This window comes from Saccoglossus kowalevskii, chromosome 16, assembly GCF_978046115.1.
Source record: "Saccoglossus kowalevskii chromosome 16, keSacKowa6.1, whole genome shotgun sequence".
Classification (NCBI taxonomy): Eukaryota; Metazoa; Hemichordata; class Enteropneusta; family Harrimaniidae; genus Saccoglossus; species Saccoglossus kowalevskii.
In genome coordinates, this window is record NC_140656.1 from 5,921,642 (window position 1) to 5,943,608 (window position 21,967).

Genomic DNA, 21,967 nt, shown 5'->3' on the forward strand with positions numbered 1-21,967 from the left:
CGGAAGTGATGAGTGGAGACCAGAAGACGAGAAAGTTGTCCGATTCATTGTTGAATTGTATGAAACTGGTTGATCTGACAAGACCATCACTAGAAGGACGGGTTTAAATTAAGAAGAAATTAAACAACTCAGGTAAATTTGAATGTGTAATTCATCCTATGAACGATTATCAATATGGTTGAAGGCGAGTTTGAAAATAAGACCTTCAAGATATCAATTTTGTATTTTTGAGAGATGGCCAGAGATGCGACATAAAAGAACAGGTTGATGGAATGATGCCAAGGTCGTGAAATTTTAGCTAGAAAGGATTGAATGACTCGTGGATACCTATTTCATCACCATCTAATACACTTGCTAGAGAAGAAAACTGCCAGAGTTTGATAATGTTAAGTAGATTCTTCAAAGATTTTCCTCATTCAGACAGGATGTGACTATTGGGCTTTTGAAAACTCACATACATTTTTGTACACGTATGAAGGCAGTGTATAGTTTGAAGAAGTTCCCGAGTTTTTAAATGTTTCAGTTTAGATTAATAATAATAATAATAATAATAATAATGAATTTATTGCATCCTTAGAAATAATTTCCATTGGTTGACAGCAATAAAATACATATAAAACTAAAGTAAAAGTAAAATGTCAGTTATTGTTACATGTATTTCTGATTTCAAATATTTTGTATAAGTATTCACCAACTTGTCTTATTATTAATTACGTCTTCTCTTGAACTCATAATATATTTAAATTTTTGGTCATCACTTTTCAATTCTTCTGGAATATTGATATTATTAAATAACTTTTGTCTTTCTTTTTGGTACATGTACCTAAGACATTCCATGAAGAAATGTTATTCATTTTCAATTTTCTGTCTTCTAAAGGTATCTCTCTTCTTTCTCTCAAAAACGAATAAAATGTTTACACATAGACCCTACAGTGTACCTCAGACAACCAATAAACAGACTGGCAACACTGTTTAAGGTGTTAATCGGCTTAATTCTATATGCTATGTGTGATTTGCTTTGTTGTATCGGCATAGACATCGTCAAAGTTTATCGAACACCAGATATTCTGCACACTTTGCGTTTCTTCAGAAATTGCGTATTTCTTCGTAAAGCATATCCGGACATTTTTAAAACAATAGGAGATGCATTATGGACATTTTGACCTTTGCAGCTGTGTAAGGTTTTTTAGAATCAGCCAACATTTAGGCGAGTTACAAGTAACTGGATGTCTTAGTATATATCTCAAATAGTTTTTGAATATACAAAAAATGTATATTGAGCAACTTTGAAATGATATTTCTCGCTGTAACAGATTTTGTGTAAAGTTTCCGACATTTATTCAAGAAGAGCATATCGCAGCGTTTCAAGCGATTATACCACTTTGTGTGTTAACAGTTTTGTTTTTGTGTTCAGGGGTGTCAAAACCGATCGCTGATGTCATATATATAATATCTCTCAGCGTATTAGCGTAATCCGGTTAGCGGTATAAAAACTGGGGGGTGTTATTTTTGTCGCATTCAACTTCATAGTACACAATATAGATACACGTTGTTCATAACTATCCTCCTCAGATTCGCTGGTATTATTACCTCTATGGTGTGGTTCACTATGGTGTATTTCTGTATTTAACAATTTCTGTTTTTAACAATAGCAGAAATATCTCTCTTCTCAAAAAAAAAATAAAAATTATGTTTACACATACATGTACATGGTTTACAGTGCTTTTTCTTCACACTTTTGTCTTTCACTTTGTTGGATGCCGCCAATTTCTTGTATTTCACGACAGGAAGTTGAGCACATAAGTGAGATGTTTTAATAGTCATTGAACACGTTTTGAAAGCACTAAAATATGATACTGTTACAGTATATCCCCCCTTCCCCCACCCCTCGGTAATTTGATAGGTGTGCAATATTTGTGCCCACTGCCACTAGATATTTCATAGTTATACTAATTTATATATTAATACACTATAGAAACAGTTATTTATGAAAAGGGGGGATAATTGATAGGGTTGACCTTAGGATATGATTTCATAAAGGATGCAACGAATGATGATTCATTTATTTTCAATTTCTGTGTCAGCAGAGCATACATGTAACACTTGTGTTTGAAATCTGACAGTAGAATATTTTATATGGTTGGCAGACTATAGTGTGTCTGCCATTGTAGATATTATTATCACGACCACAAACCTGTTCTCTTGAGTTTTATAGTTCTATTAGCTTAGTAGCACTTATGTTTACTTACATCACTGTGGTATTTCCATGGTGAAAATAAGTAATATAACAATTACACTTCTATTGGTGATGCACGTCTCATAGATCATGTACGGTATTCATAAATTTCAATTCTATTACCTGATGGAATAACATTGGGACCTTATTTCCAGGATGATGACAGCTACTGTTGATGATTGTGATTGGCTTAGCTCACACTGATGAAACTTGGTACTTACAATGGACGTTATGGGACCTTGATGCACATTATTTTGCTTTTCTAATCAGATTCAAAATGGCTGACTGGTGGCCTTTTTGTTTTAATGAATGTAGTTCCAGATCCATATATCTGACATGCCTTTACCAATCATGTACACATGATACACCATGTCACGCACATGCAGGTGTATTTGTTTGACAATCAGATTCAAGATGACTGAATGGTGGTCATTTTAATGTTAACAATTTATCAAAATCAAGCATTTCTACCATTCATATATTTGTTAATACTGTTTCAGAACCATATTTTGTGACATGCTTTACAACTACATTTTACATTATTCATCATGTCACACATATTAACATTTGTTTAAGTTATGATTCAGTATGGCTGACACATTTCAGTTTTGTTTACTATTGAATAACAGGAACTTTTTATGTCATGACTAATCATGACTTGTTTCTTAAGGAATGCTATTTTTTATATTATATACAGTGATGGTGCTGACAGTGGTGTACTCATTGTAATATGAAAAATAATTAATTTTCTCAAATTTAGAATATTCCGTAGAATGGAAAATATTCTGTGTTTAATTTGAGCAGATTTGACATTGCAGAGAAATTAATTAGGTTTTAAAATCACTACATTATGAAGGAATCAATTCAATTTATTGTTAAATTTGAATATTCACTGGGGTTTTATTTAATGTACAGAATTAGCTATCAGTGAAATAAGCAAAAATAAACCTCTCTACAGGAGCCACCATGCACTACAACATCTATACATATTGATTTCCTGTTTTCATTTCTATTATGATTTGTCAATTTAAACAACATTGTGAGATTTATACTAGTATGTTCTGCTTCATTTGCCAACAACGAACTAAATATCAGATCAGCTTTAATGTCAGTTCATGTCTGCATGTGTTATATGATATATGGTTGTTTATTGTTCTTGTGCCCAAGCCATATTAGAACTATATAAACAGCCTGCAAAGCTGTTCTGTTTTTTCTTGCAGGTATATAGCATAGACTATATATTTTATATAGTTCCTGATTCCCACTAATGGTGGTATATTTGGTGCTTGTATAGAGGCTCACTATTTTTCAGCTCTGCCGTCATAAAAAAAAATCATTGCATCAACTCCACTGTTATCTATCGATATGTATATTAGGTAGTGTGTATCTTTGTTTTAATTCTGACATCCTAATATCAATCAAATCAGTATGAATCAGCAAGCGCTCATCATATTTTTTCACTAGTTTTAGAGATTGTGAATGAGGTACATGTATATATAAACTCAACCTGATCATTAAATTTTTGTTTTGTTTTGTTTTGTTAATTCAAGTAGCCATTGTAAAAGAAAAAAACAAGTTACACACATTAGCTGTGACTTTTCTGTTTCTTCTGTTATATTTTACATTTTTCAAGAACACAATTGTGTTATTACAGTATTGCATTAATTATTGCATTGATCACATGCAGGTTGCAACTAACATAACGTCAATTTTTAGTTAGTGTGAGTTATTAGCTTTTATAAAGTATATAGTAAGATATGGTTTAAAACATAAAAAAAATAAAATAAAAAGTGTGTATTTTACTTCCAGGAAACCTCTGTCACAGCCATATTAAATAAAATTAATTGTTCTTCTTTCACTAGGGTTTCACAATGGCGGCATCTTGGTGTGAAGAAACACAGGATCTTGGTGATGTACCATGTATTGGAGTGACATGTCCTCTTCCTCTTGTTGATATATGTGCCAGTATCATTGTACCAAATGTCAAAGCTGTTCAGTACGCTGTAGAAAACATACCGCGAGAAGTAAACTTCAGTCTACTTCGCATGGCCGTTCTTCATGAACACTTTGATTCTGTTAAGTTTCTCTCAGTACACTGGCCGTTTCCGCTACTTGATTTCAAATGTTTACTCCATGGGTACAGTTTGGTGCCATTTGAAAAGCTGTTCTCTGCTGAAAAGTCAACTCTGCCAAACAGACTTGCTGCATCATTAGCTACGTGGTTACCTGAGATGAGACAACATTCTAACATCCAGTGTCTAGACTTGTCATCCATTGATACTGGTAAGTTATGTTTATTAGTCCCCTTTCGGACGAGGTTCGAAAACGGGTACTTATAATTCGGTCTCCGACCATCTGTGCGTCCGTCTGGAGTCGTATCTCAGAATCCCTTGGACCGATTCCGTTCATTCTTTGCATGTGCCTAGTACTTTATGTGGTACATATGCACATGCAGTGGTTTAGCGATTCAATTCAAAATGGCCGACTGGCGGCCATCTTGTTTTTTGAAAATGTTGTATTTTGGACATGCTTTGTCAGTTTTCATTCAAACTTGGTACATAGATTATACATGTTAGGATACATGTCCATGACGATTTATTTCACAATTGGATCAAAGATGGCCGAGTGGCAGCCATCTTGTTTTTGAAAATGTCGTATTTTGGACATGCTTTGTCAGTTTTCATTCAAATTTAGTACATAGATCATATATGTTAGGATACATTTCCCTGACTGTCCGTGAGTTCCTGTGTCTGTCTGTCCGTCCGTCCGTGTGTCAGTCTGTCCAGAGTCATATTTCAGAATCCTGTGGAATGATTCCGTTCATTCTTTGCATGTGCCTAGTAACTTGTGTGGGACATATGCACATGCAGTGGTTTAGTGATTTGATTCAAAATGGCTGACTGGCAGCCATCTTGTTTTTTGAAAATGGTTGTATTTTGGACATGCTTTGTCTGTTGTCATTCGAACTTGGTACATAGATTATACCCGTTAGGATACATGTCCATGACAATTTATTTCACAATTGGATCAAAGATAGTCGACTGGCAGGCATCTTGTTTTTTTTTTCTTGGACGTGCTCTGTCAGATTTCATTCAATTTTGGCACATACATGTACTTTATACATGTTAGGATGCATGTCCATGACAATTTGTTTCAAAATTTGGTCAAGGATGGTCAATTGACAGCCATCTGACTTTTTTGCCTTACTACTATATTTCCACAATTTACGTACCATTTTCATTCGTATTTGGCACATACATCATACATATCAGTGTGTTTCATAATCAGATCAAAGATGGCTGAATAACGGCTGTTTTTATTTTTGGTCATATTACTACTACACGGAACACGTGTTTTGATGTAAATAAACAATCTGTTGTTTACGCCACTTGGAACTAAAGTTTCAAGGACACGCTCGCCACAACCCCTCTGCTTTATTATGATGAGCACAAAGAGAACTTTCAAAAATTTAACGGGGACTGTATCATTTTCAATGACTTGTTTTTTCTGTTAAGATAGAAGCCTACTCATGATTTCAAATACCCAGAATTTATTCATTTTCTTTCATTTGAGGGTCACCAGCTTAATTTTCGAGAAAATGATGGTTGTATTTTAGTGGATACAATGTAGTGACCATTTTGGCAGCATTATAATGCTTCTACCATAGGTTCCTACATGTATGGCAGAGATTGTAGGCTGGTGGCGTAGGCTGAACAAATGATATATTGTTAATGAAATGGTACTTTTTAATGTTTTAAAAAGTGGCAAAAAATGCACATTGTGCTCTATCTGAATTGTTCTAAAAATTTCTCAAAATATATCAGTGTAACACTCAAAAGAATACTATTTCATGGTGCCATGAGACAATAGCTTCACAATTTTACACAATAAACTAATGAACAAGTTGTCATGCAATTTATGACCAACTTTCGCAAAAATTATGAGTAGGCCTCTACCTTATGTGGATGTGGGGACTTATGTTTTGACCCTTGTGCATCCGTCCATGCATGTGTCTGGACCAATCATAACCAAACTTTACACATACATCATACATGACATTATACATATGCGCGTCAAGATTCAAGATGGCCGAATGTCGGCCATTTTTGTGCTGAAAAATCATCAAAATCAAGCATTTATGGATGGATTTTAAACTTGGTACTTATGTTGGACATTGTGGGGCCTTTATGCACATCATTTTATTTTTCAGATCCAATTTAAAATAGCCGACTGGTGGCCATTTTGTTTAATGAATGTAGTGCCATATCTCTGCTATGCTTTGACTGATTGGGTTCAAATTTGATATATCCATTATACATTAAAAAGGCGTAAAGCAATTTTTGTGTATTCTTTATTGCTGTGATGTCAAACATTTATAGGAGAAAGTCATTTTGATTCTTTAGATTTTTGAAGTTTATGAAACATTTTAAAAATTGCATGAATTTTCAATAAACAAATAGTTTCTGCAGTCGTTGCATAATGGCCAAAGCTGTTAAAACAGAGTGCAAAGTTGTGCAAAGCGATTGCAAAGTTGGTAGATTTGTGTGTATATTTGAAGTAAGTTGTTTTCATATCGAACCGTGACGTTATCGAACCGTGACGTTATCGAACCGTGACGTTATCGAACCGTGACGTTATACAGTAGAAATAATGAATGAAATGCAAGTGAAAGCCATGTAGGCAATTTTGTTCCATAATGCTGTTCCAGAACAATATACTTGTTTGACGATCTTATACAAGATGTCAATCATTTTAATGTTAAAAATCTTCGTAATCAAGCACCAGCTTCTGGATCCATATGTTTATGTTCCAACTATATTACTATAAACAAAACTATATACATTATGTATCTTAAATTTAATAACTAATGGGGACTGTGCCATGCATGGCTTGTTTTATTTTAACTTGGAATTTATTTTCATTATTTTTGCTGAAGAATTGAATCAGTGAAATTAAAATCCATCAAAAATGCACTTTTTCCTATAATTACATTCAACTCAGTGAAAAATCAGTGAAAATAAACTTCATACAAAACAACCAAAATATCTGATCAGCAAAATTAATTCCAGCGAAAGTAAAGTATTTTACAGTATTCTGTTTCTACCTTGTTCACTCTAGATCCTGATGGTACTTGTTCGTTTGCACAGGCTAGTATTAATTCCCTTGGTGTGTGTGAAGAGGATGTAGAACTCTTAGTTGGACAGATATTATGCAGACAAATACCATTCTTGTCTGAACCAAAAGGTGAGTTAATCATTGAATGTACTGGTGACTGGAGGAGAATATTAATTATTATTACATATGCCAAGATATTCAGGTCACACGTTCCTTACCAATAGACAGAAATTACCAGAATTCCCATAGATTCCTTTTGTTGACTCCCGTGTGCGAAGCACAAAAAGGGAGTCTTTGCAGTAAGTGTGCCTGTCTGTGTGTCTGTGTGTGTGTTCCACTGATATTTCAGGAACCATACATTGATTTTTGATTAAACTTGGTGCATAGATGCTCTGGGCCAATGCGCAGATTTGATTAGGTTTTGGTAAAAATCTATGCATATTAATTACCTAATTTGCATGATAATTAGCTAATTTTTAGCTGTTCTATGATTCCACTGATATCTAAAGAACCACTCATTGGATTTTGATGAAACTTGGCACATAGATGCTCTGAACTAATGCGCAGATTTGATTAATTTTGGGTAAAAATCTGTGCAATATTAATTACCTAATGTGCATAATGATTAATCAATTTTTGGCTTTTTCACTGATATTTCGAGTACTAATCATCACATTTCAATAAAACTTGGTACATAGATATCGTAGGACACTGCACAGACCTGATAGTTTTTAGTGTAATATCAGTACATATTAATTACCTAATTTGCATAATTAATTAATTTTCAGCTTTTGATATTTCAAGTAGTAATCATCACATTTCAATGAACTTGGTACATAGTTACTTAAAGACTGTGCAGAGACCTGATTAATTATGGGGTAAATATTTGTGCATATTAATCACATTATTAGCATAATTAGTTAATTTTCAACTTTTCTCCTGTAACTCAAGTACTGATCATCACATTTCAATGAAACTTGGTATATAGATGTCATATGACACTGCACAGACCTGATAGTTTTCAGGGTAATATGAGTAAATATTAATTACCTAATTTGCATAAGTAATTAATTTTCATTTTTTGATATTTCAAGTAGTAATCATCACATTTCAATGAACCTGGGTACATACCGTACTTATCCAGGTAAGAGCCCATGCCTGGACAAACGCCCACCCCCCACTTTTGACACAATAAAGAAGTTGAGGTCATATCCGGGCACACGCCCAGGGGGTCTTTTTCTACACCAAAAAACAAAAAAAAACTATTTTCTATTCGTTGACTGTGGTTGTATTAATAGTTGACTTTCTTGAAGTCTGTCGTGATAATTATAAAAATTGTTAATTGCGTAAAACAAGGAGTGAACGCAAAATAGCTGCAACAGCTTTCTGCCTTCAGGGCAGCGCGTTCACCGCTGATCTTTTTCAGAATCATAACAGTCATCAAGTCTATAAAAATAAATATTAAAGCAGAAACGGTAGTTCTCTTTTTGAAATATATCGTGGCCCTAAAAAGTGACGGTCGTTTGGTTTGTGCTTCCTTAGAAACGATTCAAGCAAATCGTATAAGAAGAGCCGCTAAGCAAGTGTCGCACTTGTTCAGCTTTAGCGTCGTCGACAATGAAAACAATGTTGCAGTATTGTAGCAACCCGTACCGGGGAGAAAGGTTGAAATCACGTTATTTTGTTTATAAATATTTTGTAGCAGCTTGCGAATCCATAACTGGGGCCAGCAATTTTGCAATGTCACGCCGAAGACTGCCAACTTTTTTTACCATCTTTTATCACCGCTATTGCATTTCTGTCATGAAAAATATTCTTCTGTCGTTGGATAAAAAAAAAAAATCCTATTTCAAGTCCACCGCGATATCCATATAGTGAGACATTCCAACCGCCGGAACTTGCTGAATGATAACTTTCACAGTGATTAATAAGCGTCGAGTCTGATAAGAAAGCAATGTCACGATTTGCCCTTTATGTTGAAATACTAGTAGTGATGTCATTCTTAGCCAATCAAGTAAAGCAGATGCATAAAGGTCAAAGATGATTGCTAGACTGTAAACAAAAGCATCGCGTGCCATCTCAGCTGAGCGACCCCATTTTTCTTGTCTCTTTATTATTAGACATAAATGAAAAGTGCCAAGCTAACATACTGCGAAATCCGTGGATTAAAAGTGCTAAGTCCAAATTGTGTGGGACGATATCGACGAACTTCAGGAATAAGTTGTAGGGATTTTGTTCGACGGCTACAGTGACGCCGACTTGGACATTTGAGGATTTTGAGTTTGACGAAGATGGCAAAGAACGTACAAATAAAGATCTGAGAAGTGTTTTCAAACAGCTATGAATTTTTATAATTTTTACTGTGTAAATTTGTAAATTAATATTGATCTTGCATGACGGTTGATTCGTAATTTGTCGAGACCGGAAATCATTTTACGCAGTTCAACCCCTGACATTTTAATTCTATTTGAGTTCACGCGTATTGGGCGTGTTTGTCGGCGGGAAAATCCTAATTCAAATGATTTCTCGCTGTTGATTTTTATTATTTCTGGTTTATTTGTCACATTATAAGCAATACATTATTTTTGTTTTACTTCTAGTGTTGCATCGTGTTCATTTATTTCCGTTGCATGTTTTCACTTGCCGTTCTATTCCCTGCCGTAGTTCGATCTGCCTGTTGTCAATTTTCGTTTTTTTTGCCGGGGATCTCCTGGCAAACGTCCACCCCTTCTTTTTGGCAATTTTCCATGTTCAAGACCCTGGGCTTATACCCGGATAAATACGGTAGTTACTTAAAGACTGTGCAGAGACCTGATTAGTTATGGCGTAAATATTTGTGCATATTAATTACCTTATTAGCATAATTAGTTAATTTTCAACTTTTTGTCTGATAACTCAAGTACTGATCATCATATTTCAATGAGACTTGCTACATAGATCCTCTAGGACTATGCAGAAACCTGCTTAGTTTTAGGGTAAGTAATTGTGGATATTAATTACCTAATTCACATAATTAGTTAATTTTTTTGATGAATGTTCCACTGATATATAACCACTAATTTGATTTTATTGAAACTTGAGTATTCATCATCACATTTCAGTGAACCTAGGACTATGCAGAGACCCAATTAGTTTTTGGTAAATATTTAAAAATATGCTTATTGATCACCTGATTAAAATAATTAATTAACACTGATATCTTAATTACTGATCATCACATTTGAATAAAATTTGGTACATAAATGCTGTAGACCAATAAACAGGCCCGATTAATTTTGGGTTGAAATTTGTTCATATTAATTCTCTAATAATAATTCATAGTTTTTTGTTCTAATCACATTTCAATGAAACTTGGTACATAGATATTACATTATGCAGGCCTTATTAGTTTTACACTCAAATCTGTTCATACCAGTTACCTGATTTACATAATTAGTTTTCAGCTATTCCATCAATATCTCAATGTATATGTAATTTTGAATTAATTTTTAATGTGTCTTCAATACTTCTCAGCACACGGGAGTTCTTTCTAAGCTTTCTTTGATTATTGAGTTATATTAAAGCATCATCAAGTTACTAAATCATATGTAGGGTTTTCTGGTCAGTGATTTGAGCATATCACAAAATTGCCATTAAGATGGTCTTTGTTAATTTGTTTTCTATACAGTTCTGCATCATTTATAGAATGACTCTTTTACTTTTACATCACACGTGTTGTACTTTCCTAGGTGACATTGAAAATCAGTGTAGTTTGACAAATAGATAATGATACTGTATTTTTAATTAAATGAACTGAATAAAGTAGTGTCTAACCTTTTCACCACCAGTTCCCTGTTTTCATCACAAATTCAGAAAATTGGCCATTTATAGTCTGTACTTTCCTTCAGAAGATTAGGACAAAAATAGCCAATTTTTTTTGCTAAAAACAGAAAATTAACTAAAATGTTGTCACACTAGATGTTACCAGGGGTTAATAAAGTCACTCCACCAGTTTGAGGACATTTACTTATGAATAAAATATTATACAGATAAGCTCCCAATTATTGTTTTTGTAAATCACCAAACAAACCAAAAGCTGCAGAGGATGCACATGGTGAACTGTCAAACTGAGTTGATTTTCGCTATAGTTGTGTTAACGCAAAGCATAATTCTGAAAAACAATACATGACACTATTTTAAGTTGAAGAACTAATAATCAGTAACTGATTTGTTACAATTTTTCACTGGAAAAGGCTTTTATCAAAATGTTGCTGACAATTCAACTTTATTTCCAAGAATGGACTGTCCTTCAATTCTGAGGCCATTAAACAATTGTGCAATTCACAAAATGGGTTTAGTAAAATAGTTAAGGTAGGTCGGCATTGTATGAAACAGAACCCTTTATGTGTCCCTAAAAGATAATACATCCTGGTATTTCGTTGATATGATGGAACTTGAAAAAGTTATCACCATGCATTGTAGGTAGGATGCCCTCAATGAGAATAATTTGGGGCTTTACAATTTTATTTTTATTTTTTGGCAACATAATACATGTAATTTATGCTGACATATTGGTACACGAAAATATCCAGTTTATCTTCCATAATATAATTCAGGAAAGAGGTAGTTTAAAAACTTGATGTATGTCTAGTATTGTACCTCAAGGAATGGTGATGAAAATTTTTTTCATCTGCAGGGAGAACTATACGTGTGAATTTATGCTGCACGACTGATAGATACATTGGTGAAGCTAAAGCACTATTGATAATGGATGCTCTTACCGTCAAGCAGTATGCACCAATCAATTTGCATTGCCGAGGTCTCATCATGACTGAAGACGATCTACCATCAATTGTCAAGTTTATTGACCCCCTGGTAAGTCTAAATATGGTCATGCCCTTGCAGTTCATAAGTTGCATTGGTACGTAGAGGTGGATATTAAGATTCAAACAGCTTCAAGATCAACTCATAATAATTCATATAATATAATAATCTCTACATTCACATTATTGGATTTGATGGCAATTTAGTGTGGTTGTGTAAAGTCAAGGAAAGAAATTTCCATAGATATTGTCCCGACAGTTGATAATCAATTTTTAGTATCTCAAACGGTGGTCATACTATTGTTGTGCTGGAAAAGGTTTTTGAAAATGTATGGAAAATGGGGTTACATGTATATCTGCGATTCTGTGTATTGCTCTTCAGCAACTGAAATATAGCACTGTTTACATTTTAAAAATTTATTGGCTATTTTTGTTGATTCTAATTTTCCAAGTACACAAAATATCATTTACAAAGTCGTGCATGTTGATAGCACGATAATATTTATATATATATTTTTCGCAGAATATGACTATCTTTATTTATCTAAGTTACTTGATAAGGGTCACATGGTAAATGGTATTGGGGGTAAAATATTTGTCATAATTGTTTATTCAATTTTTTTTCTTACAGATTGTAACCCATTTGGAAATTGATAACTGTATAGATCTACTACAGATATTTAACACCATTCTAAGCCTTCAGTCTATCAAGTCATTGGATCTACCGGATTTTGGAGACTCGCCCATTGACACTTTAGCTGCCTTGTTGAGATCACTGCCATGCTTAAAAAGGCTTAATTTGATGAATACACCCCTGACATCCCTGATACACAGGGTCTTAGATGGAATACAACTACCCCTTGAAGATTTGAATCTGAGCAACTGTCGACTTGAAGCTGCTGATTTCAATTATCTGGCTAGGTCACATCATGTCCAAGCATTGAAGCATTTAGATATCGGCAGCCAGAGACTAGATTTGCATTTTGAGGCATTTCTGAAGTTTCTTTTGAAAGTCTCTGGACATCTTGTTCATTTATTTACGTTTGATGGACATTTATCAGAAGCCCAGATTATCAGGTTGATTGATACCTGTAAATTTCCAGTTTTAAGACATTGGGTGTTGGTTGGTTGTAAGTTTTATCACCATTCTTATCCAGGTCTTATTACAGGTTTAGCAGAGATTCCTAAACTACAGCATGTTTCCTTCTCTCTACCCAAGGGTATGCGCCCAGGCAATTGGGTTGGATCGCCAGACGAATGGCGAGAAGCAGCAGATCATTTCAAAGAAGAAATAAAAGAATTTGTCCAAGAAACATGCATCACTTTTGGGCGTCCACGTATTACTGTTGAAATTTCAAGATTTTGACATCAGCAGCAATGTTGTGATGCATGTGCCTCTTGGTAGAAATCACGATTAGAACAATTGTTGGTTGATATCGCAGATAGTTATCATCTGTTAAAAAACTAACCACCCAGTAATAGGAATATGATCTTGCCCATTAACAAATCTAGCAATAATATTTCAAAAAAGCTCCATGCTTGGCCAAACAGTGATTTGAACCAAGTTATGCAAACAAGCTGGTTGACAATTCTAATTATATTGCTAGAGTTCTTTTGAGATTCCTTGCATGTCTAACATACACATCAGCAGTGATATCTGAATATCAGTTAATTATTAAGAATTTGTGTATGCAATAGTGTTGTAAGTAGTTTTGTGAAAAGACGTATTTAACTGCAATACTGGTATACAGATGTATTCAGGTACTTTATAACATCTCATCACAACTTGTCATACCTATATCCTGGTACTTCTTGAAGAGAAGAGATATTTCTGAATGTGTTGTATGCATTATTATAACATGTGTTTATAAATTAACCATATATAGTTTCAGTAATTCAAATAGTTGTCGTGTTCAGTTTTGTGTGTTGTAGGTACAGTATAGACTGTATTTATGGAAATTATTGATACTTGGCCTCTATCACAGACGCATGTATCCCAGGATGGCCTTTTGTTCTTTATATATCAATATTGTTATCAACATTGACAAATAAACAACAAAACGTCAGTGGTCTCAATAATTCAAATACATAAAGTTTTGACAACAGACATACGTCCATCATTCAGCTCAACTCCTGTACTACTAAAAGCACCCCCCCCCCTCCCTTCGATTTAAAATCATTTTGTTGTGAAATATATACCATACAAATCAGTTGAAAAAACAAACATTCTACCTCAATATAAGTGTCCAATTTAGATGACCTTGTTCCTAAAAAATCATACCTACCAATGAAATATCTTTGAATACATACCCCCTCCCAAAGAAACCATCCGAGTTTGACCTGTGGAATGATAAAAAGTTGCGTATGTGAAACTATCAGACGTTATTACTTGTGTACTAGCAGCACTTTTGTTTGTATGAGTACTGGTAATATAAAAGATATTGACTTTACCTAGTGAAAAAAATAGCTGCCATGTCATTTGAAACGTAATTTTTTAGTCCCTGTTCGGACGAAGTCAGAAAATGGGGACTTATGTTTTGACCTCCGTGTGTCCGTCCGTTCGTCTGTCCGTCTGTGCGTGCGTGCGTGCGTCCAGACCTGTATCTTAGAAATGCCTGGACCAGTCACAATCAAACTTCACACATACATCATACATGATATCATACATATGCACGTCAATTTGTTTCATGATCTGATTCAAGATGGCCGAATGGCGGCCATTTTTGTTCTAAAAATCATCAAAATCAAGCATTTCTCTGCTGTTTACAGATGGATTTTGTTCAAACTTAATATATACATTAGACATTATGGGACCTTGATGCAAATAATTTTGTTTTTCAGATAACATTCAAAATGGCCTACTGGCGGCCATTTTGTTTTAATGAATGGGCTTCTAGACTCGTATTTCCAACTTGTTTTGACTGATAATGTTCAAATTTTAAATATTCATTATACATCATGTCATAGATAGACAGATATATTGGTTTGACGATTCTATTCAAAATGGCCGAATGGTTGTCATTTTTATGCTAAAAAATCGTCAAATATCAAGCATTTATGGATGGATTTTGTTCAAACTCGGTAGATACATTAGACATTCCTGATGCACGTAATTTCATTTTTCAGATCAGACTTAAATTGGCTGTCCGGTGGCCATTTTGTTTTAATGAATGGGTTTCCAGACCCATATGTCTGACTTGTTTTGACTGATTATGTTCAAATATTTAATATTCATTATACATCACGTCACACATATACGGATATATTGGTTTGACGATCCTTTTCAAAGTGGTCTAATGGTGGCTATTTTTGTGCTAAAAAACTTGTTTTATTTTTTAGATTTTTCTGAATGGCTGACTAGTGGCCATTTTGTTTTAATGAATGGGCTTCTAGAGCCATATCTCTGACATGCTTTGACTGACTATGTTCTAATTTCATATATTCATAATGGCTGATTTTATTTTAATTAATGCTGTTCCAGAGCAACATCTCTCAATACTCATTTGACGATCAGGTTTAAATGTTAAACAATCATCATATTCCTGACATGTTTATATTCCAGCTATATTACTATAAACAAAACTTTATATCTTAAATTTAGGGAATTGTGTCATGCATGGCTTGTTTCTGTTGTTTTGAAATGGTAGAAGGTATTTTTGGACTACTTTTATTGGGTGTTTATTTACATATTTGGTGCCACATGTGTAGTGTTTACTGTGATGGTGTTGATCACCAAAACTGGTTTGCTAGTGTCACATTGCAATTGAATAACTTAGATGCTAAATATAGCACAAACCTGTCTGAACCAAACTTTGTGTTAAACTCACATGACCTAAGGGGCATGGGGAAATGTAAGTGGCGTGTGCAGACTCCATACCATACCAGTTCATGTTTTGCGTTTCTTTCTGCACTTTTTAATGCACTCAATACAAAATAAATTTCACCCCCCCCCCCCCCATCTAATGACTTTCATTATCTTTGATTTATCAGCTACTCCTAGATCAAATGTATTTACTCACACAAAACTTTATACATGTATAAATTTAGTAATTCAGTCGTGCATTCCTTTTCTTAGAGTGACACTGCCAAAGAAGTAAATGCCAAAGATTATGAGTTCTGGTTTTGTTATATAAAAATACATTCTGTAAAAAAACTTTATATTTATTCTAACATGCGTTTGGAAAGGATTGTTAAATGAAAACTAACACTTTTTTTTTTTTGTATGAAAACTTATTTATTACTGTTTCTACAGTCATAATAAAATAAAACAAACATGCATGTGTTATCAGTTATTTTCAAAATACAGAACGCATGTTTTGTACAGTAAACACTTCTCATAATTGTTTTTTTCAAATTCATCATAACATAAACAAATATGATTAATGGGAGGTTTTTTTTCTTATTCTTAATAAAGGAGGGGGATTATACTCCATATATATAAATATAATCTGGACGACATCAACTAAGGAATAGACCTTGAGCAGCCAAACTTCAATTCTGCATGGCTTTTATGAAGGGAGAATATGTTTTACCACATGTGCAGCTTCCACAACGGTCTGTGTTGGCCTTTGCACTCTGGGATCAACCACTGGTACAGAAAGTCTGTAAAAAAAACAAGTTTAAAAAGTTTAGAGAGGATGGTAGTAAACATTTGTAACAAAAATTATTTAACCTTTGCTAACATGAGTAGTTAAACTCATTTCCATGGAAAATAATGGCATTATGCCCAAACAATATATACTGACACCTGTGCATCTTAAAACATTCAATGTTTGCTATATTTAACATTTTTGCTATTGCATATGCGAGTTTGCTTCGATAAATAAATGCCCTTAATTCTGAAGAGATGTCCTCAAAATGAACTACTGCTCAGGTAAAGCCAACACTGCCCTCTAGTGTTTTAAATTGGATATAACTGATACTTACTGTACATTTGTTTTTTCGTTGACAACAAATAATGGATTGTGGTGACTGAGTATTTCATCATTGACTGATATTCCATCAAGATATTGTTTAAGTACAGTTCTTAGCTGTTGGTTCTCTTGTACAAGCATATTTTTCTCCTTATCCAGGGCAACTCTGTCAAGAAGAACTTTGTTGTACCTCTTCCAGAAATTCTCCAGAGCTGTGTAATCATGCATGACCTGAATCAATAAATGAATGATGACATGTTGCTTTAAGAAAAATGGCTGGCTGGTGGCCATTTCAACAATTCCAAAACCATAAGCAATATTGCAATGTTCTCCTTGAATACGGTAATGAATGCTTTTCCCTCTTGTAATTTATGAGTGCTAACAAATAAATGTTTTTCTGTTACAACAATTTGTTACATGCTGCGGAAATAATTTATTTAACCAAATAGGATAAGGTGTAACATGCAGAAAATTTATTGGACTCGTGCCTGCAATGTAAATGCCACTATTGACCAAAGGATTGTTTGGGGTTCACATTGTCTGTAGTATTGGGGATAAAAAAAATTTTGTCTTGTGGCATCATCAACAATATTTGAAATTTGGATCCCTTAATCAGTATCAAATCTTCACCATACTTTACAAGTGTGTTTGGGTTTAACAAACATTTAGGCACAGACATTATTTTATCCAAATATTCTATTATATTAGCAAAAGACATTCTGCATGTATGTGGTGAAAACATGATCAAAGTGTCACATGAGAATAGCAGTGTGAAAAGAATTAGAGTGTTACCTCAGCTAATGGTTCAGACGGTGGTTCCTGTACAGCAAGGTTAACATCATCTTCTTCTTCAGCAGTTAGTGATGAAGCATAGAAAGGTAAAACTTTTTCCTCCTCAGTCTCCAGTTTCCGACATTGTTCTGTCAACTTGAGAATTCTCTCACCCTGCAAATAATTGTACCAAATAATGGATAAGAATCATGACGTTCAAACCTTGCCCTTTGAAAATGATTTAGGAGCTAAAAATTGCTCTCCTAAACACAGTTACATGCGGAGCTATACTAGTCCGGAGGAAGGATGGCCACTCTTCTCTTCCCCACTAGGTTGATTCATTGGGTCAGAAATGTGAAAAGTAAATCTCTTGATATAAATCTCATAGTGATACAACAAAACAAAATCTTTGATATTTGTTCTATAAGTAGTGCATGCTATTATGTAAATGACAGAGGTGTGTCCTATGGCATGTTACAATGATCTAGCATGTGGACTTTAGATAAAGCAAATATAGTACTTACTTTTTCTCTCTTCCTCTGCAATTCCTTAATAGCTGCATTGCTTTGCAGTGTTAATTTTGTCAACCGAGCCCTCTCATTACCACGGAATTCATTCATCTGTCTTTTCAACTCTTGGAAATGAACAGAGATGAATTCTTTCTCTTCTCTCAGTTGTCTGTTTCTTTCTTCACTCTCTCTTGCATTCTGTGCCATTTTTCCTTTTAGCATAGCCATTGTATCCTGTAAATCATCAGAACGTCTTAATTTAGTCAAAATGAAATTTTTTATTAAGCTACTGTAAATACATTAATTATTCGCCAATAAGTCAAATCCGCTAAATTGAACCCACGTGAACATGTAAAATAATGTTTTCTTGCCAAATTTGTGACCTTAAAATCAAGTGAAATTGCTCAAAGCATTAAAATAGTGAAATTAAATGCCAGTGAAAATAAATGGTTTTACAGTATATTATTATGAAACATTTCATAATAAATAAACAATTACCAAAATGTGTCTTTTTGAATCTTGTGTAACATAGTTGGGGCCAATATAATGACTTTCACTTTTTATTACTTTTACAGAGTTACACATTGATTACTACATGTATGTGTTAAGTTGTATTATCAGATGTTTTGTAGTCTTTAACTATGAAGTAGTCTGTAGCATATACTGAAAGTAACAATTACAGTATTTGCAAGACATCTGGGTCAGAAATTGGTAGCAAACATTGCCCTGCATTTATGTGGATTCATTCCTGATTGAGTCTCAGTTGTCTTGGGGTGTCATCAAGTCTAATCGCTGACAATTTAAAAACAACATTTCTAATAAATCAAAATTCAATGTGAAACTTTTTCATTTGCATTGTCTGCTATGAATACCTGTTGTTCAGTACCTGTGCATATGGAACATTTTGTACTTTCTAGGCTAGTTATTTTTAGTGTGTTCTTCAAATTGCATAATGGGATTTGAGATTGTTTAGATAAAAAAAATTAAAATGTTCTGACATGCATAACTCATAAACACTGCAACTCCAGATTTGAATGCTTCATTGAGATATCTGAATCTCAAACTAGCACTAAAACATTTAATATCTTAACACATCAGGTAACACAAACTTACTGATATCCTCTGCAGTTTCCTCATCTGGGTTTCAATCTCTTTAGCACTTTTCTCATCCTTAGCTTTGAGATTTTCGAATGCCTGTTTTCTTTCCTCTGTGGTTTCTTTGTAATTGTTCAATGCAACTTGAAACTGCTTCCAGAGATCTTCAACTTGACCTTCCAGCTGAATTCTCAGTGCATGTTTTTCTTCTAAATTCTGTTTAATCAAAATTATGCAAAATATTGAAAAATGTATTTGGATATGATCACAAGTGAGTGGTATTTTCAACACCCACCTACACAATATTGTAAAATAATATAGCATCACCTTTCCTTTACATAAAAGTGGAGAAGTACAATTGTAAACAACAGTGTGTAATATCCTAATGATGAAATACATCTCCAATATTTTCCTCACAATTGGGACTCAATTGGGACAATTGAGTTCAAGAAGTAAAAAATGAACTTACTGAGCAAGTCTTCTAAACAGGACCTGACTAGAAATTCATGGAGACAACTGCTCAACTGCTACAAAATTTCTCGAAATTCGCTGACACACCATGTCGTACGACCCTAGACCACTGCTACAAAATCTCCAGAAATGCACTGACACACCATGTTGTACGACCCTAGACCACTGCTACAAAATCTCCAGAAATGCACTGACACACCATGTTGTACAACCCTAGACCACTGCTACAAAATCTCCAGAAATGCACTGACACTCCATGTTGTACGACCCTAGACCACTGCTACAAAATCTCCAGAAATGCACTGACACACCATGTTGTACAACCCTAGACCACTGCTACAAAATCTCCAGAAATGCACTGACACACCATGTTGTACGACCCTAGACCACTGCTACAAAATCTCCAGAAATGCACTGACACTCCATGTTGTACAACCCTAGACCACTGCTACAAAATCTCCAGAAATGCACTGACACACCATGTCATACAACCCTAGACCACTGCTACAAAATCTCCAGAAATGCACTGACACACCATGTCATACAACCCTAGACCACTGCTACAAAATCTCCAGAAATGCACTGACACACCATGTTGTACGACCCTAGACCACTGCTACAAAATCTCCAGAAATGCACTGACACACCATGTCGTACAACCCTAGACCACTGCTACAAAATCTCCAGAAATGCACTGACACACCATGTTGTACGACCCTAGACCACTGCTACAAAATCTCCAGAAATGCACTGACACACCATGTCGTACAACCCTAGACCACTGCTACAAAATCTCCAGAAATGCACTGACACTCCATGTTGTACAACCCTAGACCACTGCTACAAAATCTCCAGAAATGCACTGACACACCATGTCGTACAACCCTAGACCACTGCTACAAAATCTCCAGAAATGCACTGACACACCATGTTGTACGACCCTAGACCACTGCTACAAAATCTCCAGAAATGCACTGACACACCATGTCATACAACCCTAGACCACTGCTACAAAATCTCCAGAAATGCACTGACACACCATGTTGTACGACCCTAGACCACTGCTACAAAATCTCCAGAAATGCACTGACACACCATGTTGTACGACCCTAGACCACTGCTACAAAATCTCCAGAAATGCACTGACACACCATGTCGTACAACCCTAGACCACTGCTACAAAATCTCCAGAAATGCACTGACACACCATGTCGTACAACCCTAGACCACTGCTACAAAATCTCCAGAAATGCACTGACACACCATGTCGTACAACCCTAGACCACTGCTACAAAATCTCCAGAAATGCACTGACACACCATGTTGTACGACCCTAGACCACTGCTACAAAATCTCCAGAAATGCACTGACACACCATGTCGTACGACCCTAGACCACTGCTACAAAATCTCCAGAAATGCACTGACACACCATGTTGTACGACCCTAGACCACTGCTACAAAATCTCCAGAAATGCACTGACACACCATGTCGTACAACCCTAGACCACTGCTACAAAATCTCCAGAAATGCACTGACACACCATGTCGTACGACCCTAGACCACTGCTACAAAATCTCCAGAAATGCACTGACACACCATGTCGTACGACCCTAGACCACTGCTACAAAATCTCCAGAAATGCACTGACACACCATGTCATACAACCCTAGACCACTGCTACAAAATCTCCAGAAATGCACTGACACACCATGTTGTACAACCCTAGACCACTGCTACAAAATCTCCAGAAATGCACTGACACACCATGTCGTACGACCCTAGACCACTGCTACAAAATCTCCAGAAATGCACTGACACACCATGTTGTACGACCCTAGACCACTGCTACAAAATCTCCAGAAATGCACTGACACTCCATGTTGTACGACCCTAGACCACTGCTACAAAATCTCCAGAAATGCACTGACACACCATGTTGTACGACCCTAGACCACTGCTACAAAATCTCCAGAAATGCACTGACACACCATGTCGTACGACCCTAGACCACTGCTACAAAATCTCCAGAAATGCACTGACACACCATGTCGT

General features: G+C 35.1%; 2 protein-coding genes across 2 annotated transcripts in view; one reads left to right on the plus strand and one right to left on the minus strand.

The window, feature by feature from the left end:
• Positions 1–17,475, plus strand: LOC102801603 (leucine-rich repeat-containing protein 14-like). The gene is made up of 5 exons (XM_085491665.1): positions 1–132; positions 4,099–4,519; positions 7,355–7,480; positions 12,027–12,205; positions 12,785–17,475. Exons 2-5 carry the CDS (start codon positions 4,108–4,110, stop codon positions 13,517–13,519), a joined length of 1,452 nt encoding a protein of 483 aa, XP_085347791.1. The 5' UTR covers positions 1–132; positions 4,099–4,107; the 3' UTR covers positions 13,520–17,475.
• LOC100369421 (dynein regulatory complex subunit 2-like) overlaps positions 16,362–21,967 on the minus strand; it is a 19,525-nt gene continuing 13,919 nt past the window's right edge. The window contains exons 5-9 of the mRNA XM_002736451.3: positions 19,460–19,657; positions 18,362–18,580; positions 17,859–18,011; positions 17,080–17,297; positions 16,362–16,755 (exon numbers count right to left, since the gene is read on the minus strand). Of these exons, the coding sequence (XP_002736497.2) occupies positions 16,662–16,755; positions 17,080–17,297; positions 17,859–18,011; positions 18,362–18,580; positions 19,460–19,657 (882 nt within the window). The 3' untranslated portion in view covers positions 16,362–16,661. The remainder of the gene's footprint in view (positions 16,756–17,079; positions 17,298–17,858; positions 18,012–18,361; positions 18,581–19,459; positions 19,658–21,967) is intronic.

Bases quoted from the DNA above. Each gene is read 5' to 3' on its own strand.
- LOC102801603 (XM_085491665.1), top strand. From the start codon at position 4,108: ATGGCGGCATCTTGGTGTGAAGAAACACAGGATCTTGGTGATGTACCA. The intron at 4,520-7,354 runs GTAAGTTATGTT...TGTTCACTCTAG, and splicing joins CTTGTCATCCATTGATACTG to ATCCTGATGGTACTTGTTCG. The intron at 12,206-12,784 runs GTAAGTCTAAAT...TTTTTCTTACAG, and splicing joins TCAAGTTTATTGACCCCCTG to ATTGTAACCCATTTGGAAAT.